The following is a 26,070-nucleotide window of genomic DNA, read 5'->3' as shown; positions in this document are numbered from 1 at the left end:
GAATAAATTTAACAAAATAAGTACCAGGCTTGTACACTGAAAATTTTAAAAATATTACTAGGGGAAATAAAAGAAATGGAGAGAGAGTCCATGTTCATGGATTAGAAGACTCAATATGGTTAAGATGGCAATTCTTCTTAAATTGATGTACAGATTCAGAATAATCCCTATCAAAATTCCAGTGGGCTTTTATGTGGAAATTGACAAACTAATCCTAAAATGAGAACTGAAACGCAAAAGACTCGGAATAGCAAAAGCAATTTTTAAAAAGAATAAATTTGGAGGAATTTCACTTACAATTTCAAAACTTATTATAATGTTATCAAGATACAGTTACCAGGACAATGTAGTACTGGCATAAGAACAGACACATAGATCAATGGAACAGAGCTCAAAGTCCTTATATTTATGGCCAATTGATTTTCACAAAGATGGCAAGACAATTCAATGAGGAAAGTATAGTCTTCTGAACAAATGATACTGGCACAACTGGATATCCATATGCAGGAAAACGAACTTAGAGCCTTACCCACCACACAAACAAGCAATTCAAAATGTATCACAGACCTACATATAAGAGCCAAAACTATAAAAATGTCAGAAGAAAATACAGGAGAAAATCTTTGGGAACTTGAATAACGCAAAGATTTCTTAGCTATGGGACCAAAAGTACAATCCATAAATTAAAAAATTGACAAATTGGGGGCCAACCTGGCGGCATAGTGATTAAATTCATGTACTCTGCTTTAGCAGCCTGGGGTTCGCATGTTGGGATCCCCAGCGCGGACCTACACACTGCTCATCAAGCCATGCTGCGGTGGCATCCCACATACAAAAATAGAGGAAGACTGGCACAGATGTTAGCTCAGGGACAATCTTCCTCACCACACACACAAAAAAATCGACGAATTGGACTTCAAAATTCAAAATTTATGCACTTCAAAGATACCACTAAAAACTGCAAAGGCAAGCTACAGACTGGAAGAAAATATTTGCAAACTTCATATCCAAAAAAAGACTTGTACGCAGAACATAAAAAGAGCTAATGAAACTTGATAACAAAAAGACAAACAACCCAATTTAAAAACACAAAAAGGATTTAAATAGATAAAGAAAATATACAAATCGCCAATGAATACATGAAAAGACATCATTAGTCATTATTAAAATACAAGTCAAAACCACAATGAGATACTATTTCACACCCACTAAAATGAATTTAACCAAAAATATAGACAATAACAAATGTTAGCAAGAATATGGAAAACACGAACCCTCATATATTGCTAGTGGGAATTTAAAAGTTGTGGCCACTTTGGAAAATAGTTTGCAGTTTCTTAAAAAGTTAAGCATCTAACGCAGTGGCAGATGGCAACTAGACTATTGGTGGTGAACATGATATAGTCTATACAGAAGTTGAAATATAATGATGTACACTTGAAATTTATATAGTGTTATAAACCAATGTGACCTCAATAAAAAATAAAGTGACACTGCATACCAGTCAAAATAAACAAAGTTAAGCATCTACTTGCAATACAACCCAGCAATTCCACTTCCAAGAAAAATGAAAACATATGTCCACACCAAGACTTGCGCATGTACATTCACAGCAACATTATCTATAATAGGCAAAAAAGTGGAAACAACCCAAATATCCATCCACTTGTGAATGGATTTTAAAAAAAGGTTACATCAATACAATAGATACTATACTGTTCAGCAATATAAAGGAATAAATATTAATATATGCTATAATATGGATGAAGTTCAAAAACATTATGCTAAGTAAAAGAAGACAGTCACAAAAGACCAGATCTTGTATGATTCCATTTATATGAATATCCAGAAAAAGCAAATCTACAAAGACAAAAATTAGATCAGCAGTTGCTTAGGCTGGAGGTAAGAATGGGGATTAACTGAAAATAATTAGATTGTGGTGATGATTGCACAACTTGGTAAAATGTAGTAAAAATTGAAATACACTTTTCCAAAGGGTAAAGTTTTGGCATATAAACTATATTCCAATAAAATTATTTAGGGGCTGGCTGGGTGGTACAGCGGTTAGGTTCACACATTCCACTTCAAAGGCCCAGGGCTCACTGGTTCAGATCCCGGGTGCGGACCTATGCACCGCCTGGCAAGCCATGCTATGGCAGGCATCCCACATATAAAGAAGAGGAAGATGGGCACAGGTGTTAGCTCAGGGCCAGTCTTCCTCAGCAAAAAAAAAAAGGGGGGGGATTGGCAGCAGATGTTAGCTCAGGGCTAATCTTCCTCAAAAAACAAATTATTTAAAAAATAATCAACCCTTCATGTTAACAATTGCTAGTGTTGTAACAATGTAGAAAGCTGTAAAGAGAAGCCTCCACTTGGCATAAAACATTTGTTTATCTGGATCAGCAACCATCAAACTGATAACCATTTTACATGAAATGTGAAGAAATATAAAAGGTGGCAATTTTTTCTGGTTCATGAGCTTCTCTGTTGAGAATGGTAAATCACAAGCAGTTCTAAGTTCAAAATTTCAAAAGAGGAAAACCAAAGACTTTTGCATAATGAAAATTCAAGTAGTGAAAGGGCACTGGGCTAGTCTTGGTTCCATCAATTAATATATACGCTATTCAAACTCAGCTTGTTCCTTACCTTGCCTACAACATCTCAGGCTGTTATGAGGACCATGTAAGATAAATAAAAGAGAAGGTAGCATAATATAATAATTTTTTGACCTTATGGCCAAACATAAAGGGGCCACTTGCATCTTTGCTTTTTCTCATTTCAAGTGTAAGGATGGAGGAAGTCGACCCAATGGACCCATTTAAGTTCAAACCTAGGTTTGATCAAACAGGCCTCATATTCTTGGTTCTTCAGAAAGCTTTGAGACTGCACTCTGCCTGGTAATTATTTTTGAGAGAATCTCACAGCTCTTGCTTTGAAAAACAATAAAATAGAATTTTATGAAAGAAAATGATGGGGCACTATTTATTGGAGGTCCGATATTTGAAACAGCTCAGGCACATGAGGAATGCCACTAAAAATAAGCAATAAAATGGAAATTTTAAAAATACTTATTTTTGAAGATAAACCTTAAGGTGAAGAAAAAGAATATCAAATGACCTCTTGAGAGAAATGATATTCATCATATTTGTATGTCTATATATCCAAACTAAATTGCATTCTACATGTCAGAAGTTGGGAGGGACAAAAAATAAGCTCTTAGGGTAGCATCCACTTAATAGCAACAAAAAAGTAGCATTAATTGAGTATTTAACATGACTTTAGTCATGTAATATTTACCTTAAGTACAAAAAATCTTCTTTGAATAGGTACTACAGAAAGTGAGCTATGTTTTACATATATTTTTCTCATTTATTACCATTTTACTGATGAGAAAGCAAAGGCATAAAGTTGAGGTCATACTCAGCTTGGCTTAGCACCCAGACAGTCTGGCCTTGGCGTCTGTGCTCTGAACCACTCTATCACCCTACCCAGGATGTAATGTCAGCATCTGTATTGTTTGTGATTCTCTACAAAATATGCCAAGTCATTAAGCCTCAAAATGGTTTTCTAAAAAAGATTTAAAATGAAGCCACTCCTTTTCAACATAGTACATATACTTAGCAACAAAAATCTTTGAGCAGCTGCATTCAATTAAAAAATTATTAACCCTGAGGAAAAATCCACAAAAAAACATATCCATATGTTATTCTTACCATTTCTTATGTTACTTTTGTAGTGAAGAGTATCCATGAATGAAATCTACCATTGGGTGATAAAACCACTTATTTCCACAATAACTTATTATTTTCCATTTTCCTCTTTTGGGGCTAAAATGATCAATGTAAGAGGGTACATTCCCTACATGAACCACACTTTGGTTACCATAGTAACTCTAAAGAAGACAAGGAACAAAATGATGATATAGTTCATTCATATTCATACATTTGCTATGAAAATAAGCTTTAACGGTACATAGAATTAAAGAGAGTAGTACATACGAGTGGTGGTAAATGTACACTTTTTGAATTATTTCTCTAACTGAGAAATATCTTATTTCTCAGATATTATCCGTGGAACTAATATCTGTAGCATAGATGTCATCTGTGGTTGCAAAGTTTGAGGAACTTTGTTGATACATAAAAATAATTGTGTGAATTGAGTAAATCCATAATCAACCCACAAGAAGGTATGCTTTTTTTTTCTTATTTGGTTCCAATCAAGATTGACTGTACTTTATGGTAGCTAAGGTCATGACCATGAAGATGTTTATAAAGTAAGCTTTAAAGGTTGCTTTATAAATTCATAATAGTGTCTTTTATTCTGTAACTCACATTTCAATATCACTTTGATAGGTCTGACTTGTTTTCATCTTGACATTTGTATTTCTTTGCATGGAATCCTATATTTTCCTAGTTAAGAATAATTCAAACTTATGTTAAGTATCAAAATTCTACCATGGGGGGCTGGACCTGTTGCCAAGTGGTTAAGTTCGCATGCTCCACTTCGATGGCCCAGCGTTTTGCCAGTTCAGATCCTGGGCACGGACCTAGCACTGCTCATCAAGACATGCTGAGGTGGCATCCCACATAGCAAAACCAGAAGGACCTACAAGTAGAACATACAACCATGTACTGGGGGGCTTTGGGGAGAAGAAAAAAAAAGGAAGCAACAGATGTTAGCTCAGGGCCAATCTTTAAGAAAACAAAAAAATTCTACCATGGAAGAAAAAGTTGAAGGGAGACATTTCCAGGTGGCCACAAAGGAATTTCCCCATGGATAATCTGACCTCCAGGGAGAATTCGTTTCCATATCAATCACCAATCCTGCTCAGTCTGACCCCAATCATACAGAGACAATGAACATTTAAATTAAATTTTTAAAAATTTTAACCTGGGCAATGTTTGGTTGGCCTGTTAATTTTATTATAGACAGATTTTATAGCACATGCTCAAAGAGAATATCTGAGTCAGTCAGCAGAAAAATTAACATTTCAACACCCTTTCTATTCCAGAATAAATAGACAGCAGTAGAAGTGACCGAAAAGTCTTCCCATTCATTCTCAGTCTCGGAAGACCAAGAAGACTTCCCATTAACCTGGGGGACATGGCACCTGTACATATTTTCATTCCCTCCTAATAGGCCACCGAAGTGACAGTAAGGCATTAAATGACAGTAAATGACATAACTCACAAGGGTCAAAAATATAGAGTTAGACGCGGAGAACAGATAGCAATGAATTTTGGAACATGGAGAGCAAATGAAGGAGCTGTAAGCAACTTGACAATGTAAAGGAAGCTGAAGATTAGTTGTCTACAGAAGAGTATAGTAACAACAACAGAAAAAGCCAATTTATACTTGCAGAACTCTGGGAAGGTTTGGGACCTAGAGATGCCAGAAAGGAGTAAGGCTTGTGGCTTGAAATGGGGAATAACTAAAAGTCTATAAATGGAATTAATTAGCCCCTCAGATCCCTTCCTCTCTCCCTTCCTCAGTCTCTGCAGGAAAACAGACAGTAAAATTCAACTCCTCAAGAGAATGTTTTTGAAGAGAGCTTACAAAGTAGAAAACAATAATGAGGTGTCCTATTTGAAAGAGAGGAGCTAAGTGAAATGTTAAGGACTAAATGTTAAGCCACTTCTGCCAAGACCTCTGCCCTCATCCTTTTATCAGGAGCCCAGTGTAGGCAGTAGAGGAAGGGTTCATTTCAGAAGATGCTATGATGGTTAACTTCATGTGTCAACTTGACTGGACTACAGAATGCCCAGATATTTGGCTAAACATTATTTATGAGTATATCTGTGAGCGTGCTTCCAGATGAGATTAGCATATAAATCAGCAGACTGGGTACAGCACATTGCTCTCCCCAGTCTGGTCGGGCATCATTTAATCTGTTGAGGGCCTGAATAGAACAAAAAGTCAGAGGAAGGAAGAATTCACACTCTGCCTGACAACTTGAGCTGAGACATTGTTCTTCTCCTGCACTCAGACTGGTATTTACACTATTGGCTTCCCTAGTTCTCAGGCCTTTGGACTTAGACTGGAACAACACCACTGGCTTTCCTGGGCCTCCAAACAGTAGATAGCGGGACTTCTCAGCCTCCATAATTGCATGACCCAATTCCTGATAATCAATTACTCTCTGTCTCTCTGTCTCCATGTCTCCCTGTCTGTCTGTCTGTCTTTATCTATCTGTCTGTCTCTATGTATTTAGCTAGCTAGCTAGCTAGCTAGCTATGGGTTCTGCTCGTTCTGTTTCTCTGGAGATCCCTGATTAATCCAGACATGACTAAATCTACCTTCCCTTCTTACATGGCTGTCCAACTACAAACTACATTTCCCACCTTCCCTTGTTGCTAGGAGTGACCATGTGACTGACCACATTCTTACCAATGGAATGTGACCAGAAGTGATGGATCATGGCCAATTTAAAACATATATCTGCAAATTCTTTGCCACTCTCCCCATCAAAAGGTTAAATCTAAGCTCCCTCCTTAGGGACTCTCTTGTAACCAACAGAATGTGGCAGAAATGATCACGCGCAGATCCTAGGCTAGGTTAGAAAAAGCCATGCAACTCCTGCTGTTTCTCTTCAGAAACTTGCTCTGAGAGCCTTCAGTTATCACATAAGAATTCTGGTAACCCTGAAGCCTCCATATGGAGAGACCATGTGGACAGACTGCAAAGAGAGAGAGAAAGAGACACCTGAAGAGTCCCAGCTATTCCAACCTTAGCTGTTTGACTCTTTCCAGTCCAGGTGCCAGATATGGAAGTGAAGAAGGCATCCAAATGACCCAGCCCTTTCCACCATCCCAGTGCAATGGCATAAGAGACCCCAAGTGAAAACATCTAGCTCGGCCCAGTCACCCTCAGATGCGTGAACCAAATTGATGACTGTTATTGTTTGAAGTCAATTTCAGAGTGGGCTGTTACACAGCAATAGTGAATTGGAACATGTATGGAACTTCTATGTCACTTGTTTGAAATCCTTTGTTTTAGGCTTCAGCTCTGTGTCCTTTCCATCAACTGGAACATGGAAATGCCTGAAATCCAGTTTGGATGGGCAGGGAAGGAAAATGACCTTCCATAAGATGGAAGAAAACTGCATGGGTGAATGAACACATTGAGCAGAACCATTGATTAATCTGGACCACTAACTATGAGATCTTCACACGAGAGAGATAGGAACTGCTATTGTTTTTAAGCCACTGTACTTGGGAACATCTTTGCTATAGCAGCTTAGATTTCACCTTAAATAATACCCTTAATAAGCCCCAGAGAAAAGACCTTTAGGCACTGATAGACATATATTTTTGAGGAATACATCCTCCAGTAGAAAAGCCAGCTCACCACTCAGAAAGCCTGACAGTGAAGCCCAGCAGCTGAGTCAGGCACACAGAAGGCCCAATTGGTTTTCAGTGGTTCACTCTCAATAATGAGAAGCACCAAAGAGAGCCAATAATCAATAGACATTAGAAGAACGTTCCCACATCAGAGGCCATGAGCAAACAAATAAATGAACAAAAGAGAAAAAGAGATTTAGAGGAAGCATCCATGCGGTAAAGAAGAGAAGGAAAAAAGTTAAATTATTATTAACATCATCTAAATGAAAAGACACTACAGCTACAAAAGGAGATGTAATTTTTTAAAAAATCGTAGAACAAATAAGAGAGGTTAGAAATTTAAAATGTTATAGTTGAAATAAAAACTATTCAAAGGAAGAGTTGAGAGATAAAGTAGAATAAAAATTTTAGTAATTAGAATAAAACTACAAACAAAAGGCAACATAGGGGAAATATCTAAAAATTGAAGATCAGTTAGAGAGGTGAAACATCTGTCTAAGGATTTTTGGAGGGATCAGAGACAACAGCGGGGGGAAATAATATAAAAAATAAATCTCAGAACTCTAGGGCATAAGCATATTCATTGAAATATCCTCCTAATGTCCAGCAAAAATAAAGGGGAGAAAGGACTGCCCTCAAAGTATATAATCATGAAATTTCAGAACTTCATGAATAGAAAGAAGAAAACAAACAGGTAAAATACAAACAGATGAGCTCAGAATGACAAAAACTTCCTTGTAACAACACTGGAGGCTGGAATACAGTGGAGCAAAACCTTCAAACTTTTGAAGGAAAAGTGCTTTTTAACCTTGAACTCCACACCCAAGCTATCAGTCAAGTATATAGTGAGCACAGAGACCCTTTCAGACATGAAAAATTACTTCCAATGTGCCCTATTTTAGCAGTTCTAGAAAATAAAGCAATAAAGGCAAGGAAGAGAAGCAGAACAGGGGACAAGGGGTTCAAGATGAGAAAATGAAGGGATGTGCCAAAGATGAGAATTGTGCAGCAGTCAAGATTCAACTGAGAGGATAAAGGGCTGTAGAAACGTCTCCCAAAGAAAAACATGTTACAGTTTTTGGATGTTTCAAACAGTGCTTGGATGTTTCAAAAAATCAATAATGGGCATGTGAGACATCAAGTGGAGCTGGGGAGGAAAGCCACAGTAGAATCAAAGAAGGTGAGGAAAAAGAAACAATGAGGCAATTTTTATTTCCACGTAAAACAAAAAGCTGAAAAGAAAGGATGCAGAAGCACAGTACACTGCCTGGCTCTGCAGAGAACAATATCTATGCAGAAATAATAACATAAGCACTACTCATTGATTTCAATATTTTGCTGTCACAATTTTGAAGGGAGGTAGTAAGGTGGGAAAGGGGTAGGAAAATGAGAGATAAATCCTCACCTCACATAACAGAAAATCAATAGGAAATATCCAATACTCATAAATCAAGAAATACTAATAAGGAGCATGTTACTTAGGAATACTAGGTGAACATCAGAATAAACAGCAAGAAGAGTTGAAACTGCTGATTCTGTGGAAATGAACAGGGAGACAACATGCAACTGTAACATCTCATCATAAAAACTGCAGTAAAAGTTATATTTCTAACTATGTGTACCTATTACTTTTTATAAAACATATATTCAACATCTTTTCCAGAGATGATCAGAAATGGTACTAGAGGGGCCGGCTCGGTGGCGCAGCAGTTAAGTTCACACATTCTGCTTTGGCAGCCTGGAGTCCTCCAGTTCAGATCCCGGGTGTGGACATGGCACCACTTGGCAAGCCATGCTGTGGTAGGTGTCCCACATATATAGTAGAGGAAGATGGACATGGATGTTAACTCAGGGCCAGTATTCCTCAGCAAAAAAGAGGAGGATTGGCAGGAGTTAGCTCAGGGCTAATCTTCCTCGGGAAAACAAAAAAAAAGCAGAAATGGTACTAGAACCAAGTAACATGAAAATATGGATCATTTATTTCCACATTTACTGATTTATAAGTTGACTTTTGCTTTCATTCATTTATATTCTTTCCTTAATATATATATCAAGTTCCAGAATAACGGGGATCATACTTTCTATTTCTTCCGTCTCCTCACTTCTCAATGCTCCTAAATACACACACACACATACACAGGCACACATGCTGGCACACACACCCCGCAAAAGACAGTGCCCCTAATCCTACAAGTACTTAATGTGCTGGGGATATTTATGCAACACTTATTTATATTCTAGGTACTTGAAATATATCAGCAAACAAAATCAGCAAAATTCCTGTCCTTGGGGAGCCTACATTATAGTACTATTTAGAGAAAAAAAAAAAGCAAAGTAATTTATTTATATTATTTAGGTAATGTAGACTTTTTCTGACTTGTTGGAAGCATTATAAAATTAGTATTTGTGGTCTCTAAGGAAAAGTAATCAGAATTTTTAGCAGTGAATCCCATGCCATGTATGTCTATACTTTTTGATATCACAGAAACACCACCACTGAGAGTTTATTATACACACGCCTCTAAGATGAATTAATATCCATAGAAGTAATTAAAATTATTTCAATGTAGTCAAATTCCCAGAAGAAATATTTCATGGACTTCTAGCACATATTCAAAAGATTAGCTCTCTCCTAAGAACATTTTATTTTTCTCTAAGATTCCTAAATTTTTAAAAAATATATTTTTCCTTAGAGTATTTCAACACTGAAAACATTATTATTTAAACTATAATTAAATATTAACCTATGTAAGATCCTTTTTTATTATACTATGTCATTGTCATAATCGCTTTTTTTTTTCCTTCCAAAAAGATTAATTCCAACTTATCTACTTTGTCCTCAGAACATAGGTCATTATTCTTACCTTTTTAATCATTGGGAAGGAGGTACTGAAATTAAAACTTTCCAAGAATCTGCCATATAGAAAGAAAGTTTTAGACCTAAAAAGTCAGTAAAATTACTTATGACCATTTATTAATAAAGTATATATAGCTGTCAAACTGATCTCCTCCTTTCTGTGTGTCTGAGGAAGAAAAGTAAGGAAAAATGGTATAGCACAAAAACAAGAATAAATATTTCAAACATCAATTTTTATATAATAATGATAAAAATAGTAACTAACATTTATTGAGGAGCCACTATACACTAGGTATTTCCATATATTGTTTTACTTAATTTTCAGACAGTCTTGTGAAGTGTTTACTATCCTCATTTTCGGATGGGATAAATGGGGCTCAGAGACATTAAATCACTCACTCCTCTTTAGATACTTAGGATTTGAACGTGGGTCTGCCTGTGTAGAAAGCTTTAGCTTGTTCTAGCATACTTGAGTGATCTCTTAGGATGACAAGACTATTAAAAGAAGCTCTCACAGAGAGATAAATAAAGACTTTTTTTCTTTAAGACCTTGTTATTCACAACAAAATTTGTTTTTCCGTCTTTTTATAAACTCACTTGCAAAATGCAATATTTGGAGTGATGAAAATGTTCTGGAACCAGATAGCGGTGATGTTGCTACTACACTGTGAATATACTAAATGTCACTGAATTGTATACTTTAAAGTGGTTAAAATGGTAAAGTTTATGTTACGTATCTTTTACCACAATAAGTTTTTTAAATGTCATTTAGCCCAAAGGAAGTACATTAGAAACTTACCCTATACATATGCAGGATCACAAATTTCAAGGCCACTTCTTCATTTCTAAGGCTGCACATTTAAATTCTACCTCATTGCTAATGACTTGCAAATTTACATCTCTAGTAGAGATCTTTCTCCTGAATTTAGACCCAAATATGTGACTGCCTGGTCAACCTCTCCACATGAATTTCCAGAAAGCCAAAATTTAAAAATGTCCAATCCCAGGTTCCTAATATTCGCTCCACACCAGCTCCTTTCCAGTCAGCACATACTAAATGAAGGCAACTCCACTCTCATAATTGCTCAGGGCAAAGCCTCAGTATCACCCTTTCCCTCCCTGCCCCCTGCCACCCACCCCCCATCAGTAAATCATGACAGCTTTACCTTAAATCAGGGTTTCTCAATCTGGGCACAATTTGGGACATTTGGGGCCTGATAAGTCTTTGTTGTAGGGGGCTGTCTGGTGCATCTGAGGATGCTTAGCAGCATCCCTGGCTTCTATTCATAAATGTCAGTAGCACACCCCAGTTGTGACAACCAGAAATATCTCCAGACATTACCAAATGTCTCCTGCAGAGGGAAATCACCCCTAGTTGAAAACTATGGGCTTAAATATATCCAAAATTCAACCCCTTCTCACCACCTTCACTGCCATGACCTTGGTTCAAGCTATTATCATCACACTCTTTATTTCTGCAGTAGTCTCCTAACTGGTCTGCTTCCACCATTCTCAACTGACCACTCACAATGATCCTACTAAAATCTTATTAAAAAGAAAGTCAGATCATGTCATTACTCTCCAAAACTCCCCAATGTCTTTCTATCTCACCCAGAGAAAGCCAAAATTGTTTTTCAACCTGTGAGGACATACCCTTACCTCTCTGACTCGATCTGCAATCACTGTCCTTGATGTTTCATTCTGTTCCAGCAGGCTGGCCTCCTCTCTGGTCCTCAAACATGCCACACACGCTCCTGCTTCAGGGCCTTTTGTCCTTGTTTCCTCCATCTGGAATATTCTTCACTTCAATATCCCCATGCCTGGCTCTCCCACTTCTTTCAGGTCTTTACTCAAATGCCCTTCCTCAGTGAGGCATCCTCTAGCCCACCTACTTAAAGTTTCAGTCTCTCATCTATCACTGTATATCCCTTTTCCTTGTTTTATCCTTCCTCCTGAGCACTTACCATCATCTGACATACTCTGTATTTAACTTCTTGATCATGTTTATTACCCTGTTCATGAGGACCGTGGATTTGTCTCTTTTAATCTGAACTTATCTCACATGCTTATAACAATGTCTGAAATATAGCAAGGACTAGACAAGTCTTAGTGGAATGAATGAACCTCTTAGAACCAAAAAGTGAGGAATATTTTTAAGAGACCACTGGCTACTGTGGCTAGAGACCATGCTCTGTTCATCTCTACAAACCATGCAGACATGAATAGTTACATATCTACTTAAAACAACTAGCAACATCACTCCTTATCTGATACTCTTGCTGACATGATCCTTCTTTCTTGGCATGAATGACAGATTGCCTGACAGTAAATATAGATCAGAGGATCTCATCACAACGATGACAGGCATTCAACAGCCTTGTCAGATCAGTGACCCCACAGTCTACAGTTCACCAGACTCTCACTCAGTACACAAATCCCTAGCAACATAATATATCATTCACTTAGTATTCATCAAGCCATTGTTTTTCCAAAGCCAGCACTCACTCGTAAATGCCTCTAATTTGGATGAGGTTGACTAATATCTAACCTATGGACTCAGGGGAAAAACAACAGACACCAGCAAAGTGTTGACACTTAAGTGGTTGACACTAAAATCTAAAGCCAGAGAATGGTTTCTAGGTTTCTAAAAAAAAAGTATATTTATCTGGGTCTCCATGGAAATCCATTCAAATTCCAGATTACACTGGACCTGAGGTATTGGATCTGATAACATACATCAAAAATACAGCTAATTTCAACTGCAATACAGTTTCTTAAAAAATCCAAATTAAATATAATAAATTCATACATAAGCAGGTAACAGATTCTAAGATGTTGAGGTTGTCTTTGAAAGTGATGACCCAGAATTGCTCTAGAGCATAGGACTCCTCAAATTGACTTATTGCTTACCTTTAAAATAATGTTGCGTTCATGTCAGCATTATTTACAGTAGCAAAAAACTAAAAACCACTGAAATGCCAAGCAACAGGAGAAGAAACATAGAGCAAAAAGGCACTGGTTAAATAAATTATTGAATAAAAATAAAAAACAAATACTATACAACCATTAAAAGATGAAATTGATCCATGTGCACTAATATGTCATGTTCATCAAGACATTGCTATACGATAAAAGCATGATTCTGACTGTACGAAGCAAAGTGTGTGTATATATGAACGTATATGTATGTATGAATTAGTCATTTTCAGATCCACATTCTCCACTTTGCTCCCTGCCCAGCAGGCCACTCTGTACGGATACATCAATGAGCTCCCTTGCCTTGTGGCTTCTGGTTGGATTCAGCCAAGGGGAGCCCTGGCAGGGATGTGGGAGCAAGGGCTGTTCAGTCTCCTGGCCCCCTTCCTACTTTTCACTGCAGGTTGGTTATATCCCTCTAAAGGCCACAGCATCTGTCAGGCATCCTCTCCATAAAGTTTTCTCTCCAGATTCCAGAACCCACTTCCTTTTGTTTCCCCTGCAGACCCAGAAGTCATAAAGATTGATACTAGCTCAGGACAATCCATAATTCCTTGTAGCTGTTCTTAAACCCTGCTCACACTTTCCCACTTTCATAAATAGTTTTTCTATTAAACTCTTCTCAATTACCTCCCTTGTGTGTACCATTTATTCTTTGGCAGAACTCTAATTATTAACAGCAATACTTTGTGTGTGTGAGTGTGTGTTTTGTGTGATTTATATATATAAATACGCATAGAGATGCATTTATATGCGTAAGGAAATTTCTGAAGGATACATAAGAGATTGGAGAACAGAATACATCGGCTGGACTTTTTCTTTTAATTTTGTAACTTTTAAATTTTTTCTACTTCTAAAGTGTCTAGTCATATGCAAGCAATAAATTTTATAAGTGAGACCAAAGAGGAAAAATATCTAACATTACCCTTTTCTAGGGCATATTAAGAAGGAAAAGAAGAAATGAAAACCAGGGAAAAAGAGAGTGACGACGCAGACATTCATTTTGAACAATGCAATGTGTCTGATAAGAAGGATTTTCACTCTGAAACTTCAGTTTGACAGTTATCAAGGTGTTCATCCACTGTGGAGTGGGTCTGTGCCATCTTGTTCCAATGACCTACATTTAGAAAAGCGGACATTTTTAAAATTTGCTTCAAAATAGACCCATTTTCTTAACACATCTCATTTGTGTTTCAGATTTGCTACTTTCCATTTTAATTGCACTTTTTGACAACTCGACAGGCGTACAGTCATATAAATGTGCTTACTGAGATTTGAGAAAATGTTTAGTCTTTTGTGATTGAAACAAAATAGCCCCATTCACAGAAATGCAATATTAAATTTTAGAACTATTTTCAGAGCTTCCTAAAACTACTGTGAGGTAAAAAATGCAAATCACTAATATGGTATTAGAGCTCCAATTGAATTAATTTATAGGGGCTTTAATGCAATTAAATTTCCTCCAGACTGTATCTCTAATGGCACTGGGTTTTTTACTTAATACACTTTAAAGCATAATTCACTTTCATTTTTTCAAAGTCATTTAAATATTACAAATATCACTTTTATACATATTTCCATGCTGACACAATACTTTTGCAGTCTATTTAATTTACAGATGATAAGACTAAATGAAAACTCTTTGAGAACCATAGATCTTCCACAACATCACATTTTCTCATTCCAAGATACTAAGTGTTTAATTTTTCTGTATTTTCAAGAATGGACTCTTGAAACAGTAATAAATATTTTAAATGATCTGATAGTGAAACTTTAAGAAAATTAAAATCTAGAACAAAGAAAAATATCAGTGATACAAAGAGCCAAGATATTTGGGGCTCATAATCTCAGTTAATAAAGTATTAGCCTCTAAAATTAAATTTAACATATCTTTTCCACAGCCAAATTAATGAAATATTTAGAGAAGAACATAAGCTATATACAAGCCTCAAAATCTCAATTCAACTTACTCATATACTTATTTACAAGGTTGCTAAGGATCTTAAAACTCATTAAGGCGACTTTATAGTCAGAACTAATGAGTCAAGTTGTTAGGATAATTTTTCATGCTCCCAAAATTAGATATACAAGATCTATGCTAAAAAGTATTCAATAATAAATAGCTAACTAGTTCATACCCCAAAAGAAAGAGACTTCAGAACTGGTCCAAAGCATTTTTAACTGGATATCAGCTAAATTCAGATGTCGTTTTTGCTACAAATGTGCTGTACAGTGGTGATACATTTGATGAAGGAGAAGCAGATGTAACTATGGAAATCATAACTTTAATTGACAACAACATGAAAATCCAGAAGGATAACAAGCATCACGAATGGAGATGACAATCATGCAGGAATAAAAATCAAATGTGAGTTATAGTATAAAGAAGAAGAGTCTATTTTTTCTCTCTGGATATTCCCACTACTCCACAAAGAAGAAGAACAAGGATGGAAAGAATATTCTTCTCATTAATGAAAATGAGACAAAGGAACAGTCACGACATTCCTACCTGGTTTCCAGATGAACTGATTATCCTTTTTGCCTTCCAAATGAGCTGCATGGGACAGCAAGAGAGAAAGCAGTAGAAATAGCTTCCTCATGCTCCTCCATACCCAGTGAGTGACAGCCAGATTATCCTTTGGAAACATTCTTCAGATTTTCAATCTCTTGACTTGCCTATTCCTAAAAGAAAAAAGAAAATCAGATAAGTTTCTTCTTTACAGAAATTATAAAAACTCTCTTTGACTGCTAGAACCTTTCTCATGATGGCATTACAAATTTTCTATTACCATAAAGGAAGTACATGCAATATTAACTTTTTAACATCAGCAGTTAATTAGCCATGTTTTCAATCCTTACCCATTGAAGGTATTATCAATTCTAGGGACTCCACAAACTCCCAGTCAATTGACTTTTGTTTTCAAGAACAGGGTTGGCAGATACTTGGTATAGTCCCTCCTTCTTCTCAGCCAAACTCCTTGAGGAGCTCATGATTTGTGAGAAAGATATGCCTACACAGCAAAGCCCAAAATAAGGCAAGGAATACTCTAAGGGTAGTATTAAAAAAGTGAGATGGAAAGATTGAGGAAGAGGCAATTAGTTCTTCTGTGGTGAGAAAAAAGAGAGGGAAATCTCACACAAAGTAATAACTGAGAAGAACCTTAGGGAAACAAGGGCTTGAAGGAGCCAGGAAGGGCATTTCAGGCTGAGAGAATGAGATGCTGATGCATTTGTGTTTGTGAACTGGTGAGTGGACCCATGGCTGCTATGAAGGACACAAAGGGAAGGGAGGAAGGGATGGAGATGAAATTTAGAACATAGGTTGGGGAGCAAATTATAAAGAGCCTTGAATGTCATGTGAGGGACCTGGGCTTCATTCTGCAAATAATAACAATAGGAATCAAAGGAGGGCAAATGACTTTTAAATGACACCAGTGTGCATAAGAATTACTGGTGGATGATACCAGAGAAATTGAGATCAGTTAGGAAACTGGTGAAATAGTCCAGGCAAGTATTGATGAATGAATCAATGATCAGGGGAGATTTGAAAGGTAATGCAGAGGATGTATATAAAGGATTTGGTTAACAATTGGATGGGATGCATGAGAGAGAAGATAAAAAAGACAACAAGACTGCAAACAGATGACTGAACCCACGGGATCCCTTTACCAAAGAGAAGAAATGAGAAGAGGGGCAGGTTTGAAAAGGAAGACAAAGGGGCATGGTCTCCTGAACTTAGTGGTTAAGTTCATGCCCTCTGTTTCAGTGGCCCCAGGTTCATGGGTTTGGATCCCAGGCGTGGAGCTAGCACTGCTCATCAAGCCATGCTGTGGTGGTGTCACACATAAAATAGAGGAAGATTGACACAGATGTTAGCTCAGGACCAATCTTCCCCACAAAAAAAAGAAAGAAAGCAGAAGAAAAGGAAAACAAAAAGAATTTCCTTTAAAGACTATTAAGTCTGATGTGCCTACAAGATATCCAGGGAGCCTTTTCCAAAAGATAACAAGAAAATCTATCTGGAGTAAAGGAGAGCTGAGATAACTTGTCACAATACACATATTAGGAAAATCTATTGAGACAAAGGTAGGGGGGATAAAAGGATTAAAAAGTAAAAGGATATCAAGGGAAGAAGCTATTGCCCCTAAATATTTACCCACAAAATTGCTAGAAGTGGAGAGCAAATCTGACGGTGAGCTTCCTAGCGACCAAAGAAAAGTGGCAACTACTATAGCCCTCATGTACGAAGGGGAAAGTTATATAATCTTTCTTTTTTCTTATTGTTTTAAGGGAAGCCATTGCCCTGCTCCCAAGCACTGATGGAATTTACCCCAAGAGTCCTCATAAATACGGACAACGTGCTGAGCAATGTGCTGAACACATCACTTCATCAAATAAAACCGCCATTGGCAAGCTGTGTATACAGTGGAGACTCGGGGCCCTCCTAGAACACTCCAAGGGTACAGTAGCAAAGTACAAATCAGTAAAAAATGATTCTACAAGGAGTCAGGCAACAGAGTTCAAGTATACTGCTCTCTGATGGCCTGTCTGGATCCAGGGACGAAGAGAATAAGTGGATAAGCAAACAAAAGCTTTTCTTCAAATTTCTGTATTGCACACCAATATTGAGAAGCATAAAAGTGGAATGTTCCAGCTGAACTAAAATAGGGCTTTCTTGCTTGACTGTTTGTCTTCTTTTTCCTGGGATCTTTGAGGTATTACTGGACACAGCACAAAAACCTCTGGCCTAGAGAACTGAACTGGCCACATTTTCTTGTAGCAAACATCTCCGAATATGATTTACCAGGACTGTGCTTTTACTAAAGGTTGGGCAACATGGCTATTAAATTAGTTTATTGTAAGGCCATCACTGGCTCATATGGTATTTCTGTGTGAATCAGAAGGAGGTAGCCCCTCCTCAAATAAAAGTATTTTTAACTTAGTATATTATCACATAATCCAAATTGTTCTGGCTGTGAGACATTTTTCAGACCCAAATCCACATTCTTTAGGAAGCAACACAACAGCAAATGGTTTAGAAATTGTATCAGGATATTTTAAAGTCTTCCTAAGTCTTTTGTCTCGATGCATAGTCGCTCCACTTCTGCTGAAAGGTAGACTGAAGCCAGGCCATTATTTTCCTCAGAAACCAACACAGAAATTTCTCGAGGCACACATGCACACAGACACACACACACACACACACACACACACACACACAAATGGGTGGTTAATTCTTCATAACATAGATTTGATACAAAGACTTTAGTCTGGACATTTTTCAGAAGACACCATTGCTAATAATTCCATTGAGACAGCTGAAAAGAATCTAAATATTACCCCCATAAAATATAAATGTAACTTTCTAGTGAATCCTACAAAGCAAATTAGTTGAAAAACATATCCCTGGGAAAGCCTTGAACTGGCCTTCGGTATAATGATGGCTTTAAGTCATTGCAATGTAAGAGAATTTTTTATAAAAACAATGATTTATGTTTTAGGGTAGTTGATCTTAAGCTATTATCATTATTATTATTAATAATAAAGTTATTAACTAGTAGGACTAGCTCTCTGCTGAGGCTACCTCTTCTACGAAAGCAAATCACCAGGGTATATTTGACTTTGTCCATTCTCATTAGTGGAAGACATACATCCAGGATATCTAAAAACATATTCAAGTCATTAAAATGCAACCTAAAGAGAAGGAGGACCAAAAGCATATTAGCTACACTGTAAATGGCTACAGCTGGGAACCAAAAAGAGAGTTAAAAGAATTAGGAGTCCCAGTGAGACCACATGTGAGCTGGAACGATTGGCCAAGAATTCATATATAAATATTTTCAATTCTGCATCAATTTTTGGATTTTAATTGCAAAAAAATAATAATAATACCCATTAAAATTACCTAAACACAGGCTGCTCTGAGCTCTGGTCTCCTCTTAGGCTCCCTCACCAGGCCAGAGTCCCGTACTGAGTCTGCAAGGGACCCAACGTCTTTAAGGCTCTTTTTGTGTTCACCTAAGCCACCATTCAGTAGAAGATCCTGGGGAAGAATGGCTTGGGGAACCTACTGGATGCTTGCAGTCACCACCTCTCCCAGCTATCACTGACTAACACGGAGAGTGTCAGTGGAAACCTAAGACTGATCTTGCCAAAAAAATCTGAAATACAGATCTTAGAGAATGAACAAAAGCATCTCAATTTAGAAAGCCACAGTAATCTTGTTCCTGAAACCCCTCCCACATTTTTAGTACCTGTATTACCCATAACTCTTACCTCATTACTTCCCTTTTCCCAAGAATCTTGGGGACAGAGGATGGGAAACTAGATTTGATGAAGCTTCCACCATTTGCCATGCTGCATGTGTCACATACGTACATAAAATGAGAATCTCTGCTGAGGGATGGAAAGCGCAGGATGGAATGTGAACATAGGGCTGTCTCACTCCACTACACTACGTTGCATCTCTTTCCTCCAAATGCCTGAAACTCACTAGATTATCCCTTGGAAGACACCGGGAGTCATTCTTGTGTCCATTACTTGAGAAGCCACACAAGAGTTCACTATAAACAAAATTCAAGGAAACAAGAAACAATTAGAGAGTCCACTCCTCTGTTTGTATAACACAAATGGAAAAATGTTGCAACTATGATAAAATATACATACATATTATGCAGGAAACATGTGCTACCCACAACAGCATGAATAATTTATATCATAAAGGTTGCTGAGATTCCAAATCAACTTATTTACTATATACCTTAGGATTCAAAATGTATTTACCAGGCTAGCTCTCAATTGATGAATACTAAGAGAAATAAAAAACACGGTTTCTCCTGTTAGCCTCAGTTTTCTCATCATTTAAAGGCCATTCAAGCTATGAAAAATGTGCCTTACACTTCATATGCATTGAATTTTCCTTAAATGTATTCTTATCGGTGAAGTCCTTGAATATTTAAAGGGCACAAAACCTAAAAAAGTAAAATAAAATAAAAACCGTTCCAATTTGCTTTCAGCCTGAAAGAACAACAATGAGTGGGAGAAAAGCAAACTTGGCCATGCACATCCCCATAGTGCCATCTCATGGCGACTGTGCAGGGACAACGGCTCAGTAAAGATGGCCAAGTAACAGGGGCTGGAGGAGAGGATGTCCACTGTCAGGACCTACTCAATTGCCGGGATGGCAACTCCAACCAGTTGCCTGTTGCAAGTGACTATTAACTAAACACTGCTGGGGAAACCATGGAAGCATTTGCTTTTTCTCAGCTATCTGCCTAATTTCGGATTGCAATACTGTGCATCCCATTTTATCTTTCAAAGTCTGTCAATATAAAATATTGACCTAAGTATTTCATTAACTTTCACCACAGCCCTATGAAGTATTTTCCCCCATTTTAGAGATGAGGAAACTGAGGCCTGGAGAGTTAAGTGACAAGCCCAAGGTCACAGACGTAGTAAGTTGTTTGCAAGCAATCTCAATGGGCTTCCTCTGGAACGAGACTAGCACTGTAACCCAATATCAACACAAGCAAAGACTTTTCACATTCCTGAAAATGCAGATCCTTTACAGCTCCAGTAGGGTCTCTCAGCAGCTTGGGCAAGGCAATTTACATATCATCCACTTAACCCTCACATAATAGTCTGAGCAATTGTTCCTATTTTTCAGACGTAAAAGATACTGATCACTCAGGATGTTAAATAATTATTCCAAGGTCACCTCAGCCAGAAAACATCAAACCGGATTACAAAACAGGCCTGTCACCTGTCACCAAAGCCCAATCTGTTCATTGCATCACACGTGGTGATCATGGCAGGTCACCCGGACTCAGAGGCTCAGGATCCTCATCTACAAAATGGGGACAGTCACCCCATAACCCTTAGGGAGTAAGGAAGGGATGAAATAATGGATGGAAAGTATTACATGAGCACTGTCAGAGAGTGAGCACTCACTGAAGGGTTGCCATTGTTACTATTGTCATTATTCTCCCAAAACTCAGAGAAAACCATATTCCAGCAAAATTTAAGAAATGGTTTGACTGCAATTCTGTCCTATGGCAAAGGGAGGGGAGATGATTTTTCAACCTCCCAGTCTTGTGACTTTGTGGCATAGTTCTGAAGAGCTAGAAGCACTCTGTACCATTAAAGATTCACACTGACCCTGTGAAGGAGAAAACAGGTATTATCATCTCTATTTTATGAGAGAGTAACCTCTGGACTCACAATGGTATGATGTTTAGCAACTTCCTCAAGGCTTTTAACCTCCAGCCTCTTCCTCCATGCACCTAGCTCTGAGGAATCCTAAATTATGTCAAATATAAGCATGGGGTGCCTGCAAGCATACCATAAAAATAGTCCATCACATGGTTTTTGGTTTACTATATTAATAATTGCAATAGGTTTGAATCACAAAATGAAGTCACAGAAAACTTTGCCCAAAGTGCATACAAATATTTTACATGTCTCTGAGCAAAATCTTGCTACAGCATATAATAGAAAGAGGACTTGAAACAGGTTCGCCGAAACCTTCAAAACTACAACTTGCTAGCTGTGGCAGACACTGCTATATTCTCTCTTTCTTCTAGAACTGTAACTTTTTAAGAATGTCCACCTGCCTGGTTAAAAAAGAAAAAACATATTCCTAGACTTCCTTGCAATAAGGGTGGCCACATGACACAAATCTGGCCAATGATCTGAAGGCACAAGTATCAGGATGAGGGGGGACTTCCCTTTTCCAATAAAAATATAAAACCCCAAAGACGAAAGTCATAGTGTGGTCCTTTGCCATTGGCTCCTTTCTTATTATTCCTGCCTGGAACACAGATGCAATGCCTGGAGGTGCCAGAGGTATCTTGAGACCATGGGGATAAACACCACCCACTAAGAATGATGGAGTGGAGATGCAGAAGAAGCCCGAGACAGATGCCATCGTGGAATTGCAGCAACAGTCCTTGTTGGTCAACTTCTGGATGTTCTGCTTTGTGAGAAAAATAAACCCCTTTGTTTTAAGCTACTTTTTTGTGTGTTTTGTTACATGAGCTGAAAGCAACTCTAACTCCTACAGTGTCGACGTCCCTAGATGCATACCTACATATACATACAGATATGAGTGTGCCTCTTTCTATTGACTTCTACAGATTGAAAGACAACTTCTCACATGGTTCAAGCAACACACTGAAACTCTCTGTAAACCAGAATATGGATGTGCCTATTTCTAAGCAGATGAGGTTGGGTTATTCCCCACATTGGCTTCTTCAGGTAACACATGCATTATTCAAAGAAAAGCAGCTATATCTGTTGTCATTTTTCCTAAGCGTCTTGCAGTGAAGAAAGGGGCACTTCTTGTATGATGAACTGTAAAGAAGAAAGGTAGTAATTAGTCTGGTAACCTGCCTCAGATTCCCCAACGAGGACAATCCATTCATATAGACACAGCCTAAAATAAGAACATATTTATGTAGCTTCCGTCTATGCAGTTGCCAAGCCCTCCCTGATTCTGAAGGTATTATGGACACATTCTTGTAATTTTAGAACCACTTTGTCATCACCTCATGGAAAATCACCTTATTACCTCAAGAGAATCATGTCCTCAATACCCCTTCACATTCCTGGGTTGTTGGTCAAATCTTCCACCACGCCCTTCTTCTTAATCACTTTTTTCACTTGGGACAGAGACACCATATCTCTTCATTTTCTAACTTCTCACTGGCTACTTCTTCTCAGTCACATTTTCTATGATTTCTTCTCATTTTGACCTATGGATTAATATATCTCCAGCCCTGTCCTCAGAATCCTTTTCTTCTCTAGCTTTACTCACTCCTCCCCCAGTGAAATTGTCTAGTCCCCCAGCTTTAATTACCATGCTTCATGATTCTCATTTCTCCACATCCATTCCCATATCTCCAGTCCTGACTTCTTCCCTGAAATCATACATCCAATGGATCAGTGAATATCTCCACTTAGATGTCTGACAGGCAAGTCACACATAACGCACATAACTGAGCTCAAGATTCCTCTACGCAGCTCAGTTCTCTCCTCAGCGTCCGCATCTCAGTAACAGCATCACACTGCCCCAGACCAGAAGCCCAGGAGTCATCCTGAAATCCTTTTTCTCACATCTGAAAATCAATCCATCAGCAAACCTAGCTGGCAATATCTTCATAATCTATCCAGTATCGAGCCATGTCCCATCTCCTTTGTCACTAACTTCCTAGCGCAAGCTACCATCATTTCTCACCTAAGCTACTATAACAGCCTCCTAACTGGTTTTCCTGCTTTACTTCTTTGTTGTTTTCTATGCATTCTCCACACAAAATCCAGCACAATCTTAGGAAATAAAAATATGCTTCCCTCCTTAAAATCCTCCCATGGCTTTGCATCGCAGAATAAAATCTAAAGATCCTGTTGGTTGGACTTTTGCTTCCCCTCCTCACTACTCTCTCTTCATTCTTTGAGCCCAGACACTTGTTCAAGCCTCCTTCTTATTCAGGGATACCCCTCCTCAAGGCCCTTCCCTCGCTGATCCTTAGGTATCCACGTGGCTTGCTTCCTCACTTCATTATTCTCAAAGCCCTTTCCAAGACCACCATCTGTTCAGCACAGCTGCAATCACTCTAACCCCCGTCACTTGTTTCTCGTTTGTTTGTTTGTAACACTTGGAAAAGATCAATACCTGACAAGAGAGTGTACATCAGTTTGTTTATTTTCATCCTCTCTAGCATCATCCAAATACTTTACCCTGTTCACTAAGTGCCCAGCACCCGGAAAACAGTAGATATTGAATAAATATTTGCTAAATGAATGAATGGATTATTGAGTCTACATTTGTAAATTTTTTTTCTAGTTAAGTTTTCTTGATCTTGGACCATAATTTTTTTAACAGGAGAAAAGTATACAAATTTATTTAAATTTCATAACATGGGAGACTTCAGAAGGAAATGAAGACTGAAAGAAACAGTTAAACCTGAGTATGTTTATGCTAAGTTTGATGAAGAGTGGGCAGTCATGTAGAAATATGACAGGTCAAGGAGTATGAGGTAAATGTAGTAAACTGGGAGAAACTTAGCAAGGCCTGTTTGTTCTGATTCTCGGAGTCCCTCTGTTTCATCTTTGGAGATATGGATGCTCCTTTCCTCTGGGCATAGGGAGGGCATCTCTCACAAGAGGGTTTTTTTTTTTTGGAAGTATAATTGACATACAACATCCTATTAGCTCAAGCGTACATCATAGTGATTCGATATTTATATACATTACGAAATGATCACCATGATAAATCTAGTCACCATCTGTCACCATAGAAAGTTATTACAACATGATTGACTATATTCCCTATGCAATACATTACATCCCCATGACTGATTACTTTTATAACTGGAAGTGCGTACTTCTTAATCCCTTTCACCTACTTCTCCCACCCCCCAACTCCTCCCCCGATGGTAACCACCAGTTTGTCTCCTGTATCTATGAGTCTGTTTCTGTTTTGTTTATTTGTTTTGTTTTTTAGATTTCACATACAAGTGAGATCATACAGTATTTGTCTTTCTCTGTCTGACTTATTTCACTAGGCAGAATGCCCTCAAGGGCCACAAATGGCAAGATTACCTTCTTTTTTATGGCTGAATAATATTCTACTGTGTATATGTACATATACAACATTTTCTTTATCCCTTCATCTATCGATGGACACTTAGGTTTCTTCTATATCTTGGCTATTGTAATAATGCTACAGAGAGCATAACACCTCTTCAATAAACAGGGTAGCATACACTTCTTTGAATCATTTTCATTTTCTTCAGATAAATACCCAGAAGTGGAACTTCTGGATTGTATGGTAGTTCTACTTTCAATTTTGAGGATCCTCCATAGTGGCTGCCACTATGGACCATAATATTGATGAAGAGGCTTTAGCATACAATAAGAAACAGATGGATAGAAAAGCTCATCTACTTGGAAAATTAAATATCTCAAAACATATTAAAAATCATTCTAAAATCCCCAGGTTTGGAACATACTAGTCCAAACACACAGGTAACGGGGTCTTATCCAACCCAGAGAACTATCTGCTGCAATTTAAGATAGGAATAAAAGTGTTCATTCTCATTTTAAAAAGAATCACATGTCTTTTCTATATTTTTTAGATGAACAAATTATCATTTACTTTTTTTAAAGCACAAAAAGGCTCCTAAACATAAAGTTTAGACCTCTAATGGGGAAGGAATAAAATTACGGAATCGAGGAAAACAAAATTTATCTAAAAGCAATAGTTTCTAAAATGTGTAATTTCCTGCTTTTCATCTTAGGACCTCCCTCGCATTATTATTCAACAAATACTATCACTACTGAACGCTGTTCTGCTTCAATAAAAGAGGCTGTCAGGACCCTAATTCTTGCAATTAGGAGGAAAAAGAAAATCACTGATTAAAATGCGTATTTGTCATTTTTAATTTAATATTTACTATAATGTGTTTAGTTTACAGACAAATGGAAATTATTTAAATTAAGAACAGCAATAGGTTATCTCTTAAATAGCATTTAAGTTAGATTTTGCAGAGGACCATAGTAAACTTTACAATGTTATGAATTTCTTTTAGTTTGAGTTTCTGAATTCTCTGTGCTCAGTAAAGTTAATCCAGGAGTTGTAAAACCCTGAGAATCATTTTGGCTATGGTAAATAGCCAAAAACTTCCTCCCACCTTATAAATAAATTACAAACATCCCCCTCCACCACCCCCAAAAGATCAGAAGAATAGAAAAAGTTCTATAATGTCTATATTTTTGAAATCCTCAAATGGAGGACTGTCTTTTTTAAAGTAGGAGAAAATGAAAGTTAAAGTACGTAATGGTAATAAGATGAAAAAAACATAACATAGTCACTAAAGAAAAAAGAAAATCTATATAATC

At 37.5% G+C, this 26,070-nt stretch overlaps 1 protein-coding gene across 12 annotated transcripts in view; it reads right to left on the bottom strand.

Annotated features, from left to right (window-relative positions):
• The window catches only part of THSD7B (thrombospondin type 1 domain containing 7B), a 1,030,427-nt gene that overhangs the window by 663,171 nt on the left and 341,186 nt on the right, over positions 1-26,070 (bottom strand). For 10 of the 12 annotated variants that reach the window (XM_070240790.1, XM_070240792.1, XM_070240789.1 and 7 more), the window contains one exon: positions 15,683-15,855. In XM_070240790.1, the coding sequence (XP_070096891.1) occupies positions 15,683-15,821 (139 nt within the window). In that variant the 5' untranslated portion in view covers positions 15,822-15,855. Of the gene's footprint in view, positions 1-15,682; positions 15,856-19,449; positions 19,737-26,070 lie in introns of all 12 variants that reach the window. The other 2 variants (XM_070240788.1, XM_070240796.1) reach the window with 2 other exon arrangements.

Source organism: Equus caballus, chromosome 18, assembly GCF_041296265.1.
Source record: "Equus caballus isolate H_3958 breed thoroughbred chromosome 18, TB-T2T, whole genome shotgun sequence".
Classification (NCBI taxonomy): domain Eukaryota; kingdom Metazoa; phylum Chordata; class Mammalia; order Perissodactyla; family Equidae; genus Equus; species Equus caballus.
Note: the sequence above shows the minus strand (reverse complement) of the source record. Positions and strands in the feature narration are given on the sequence as shown.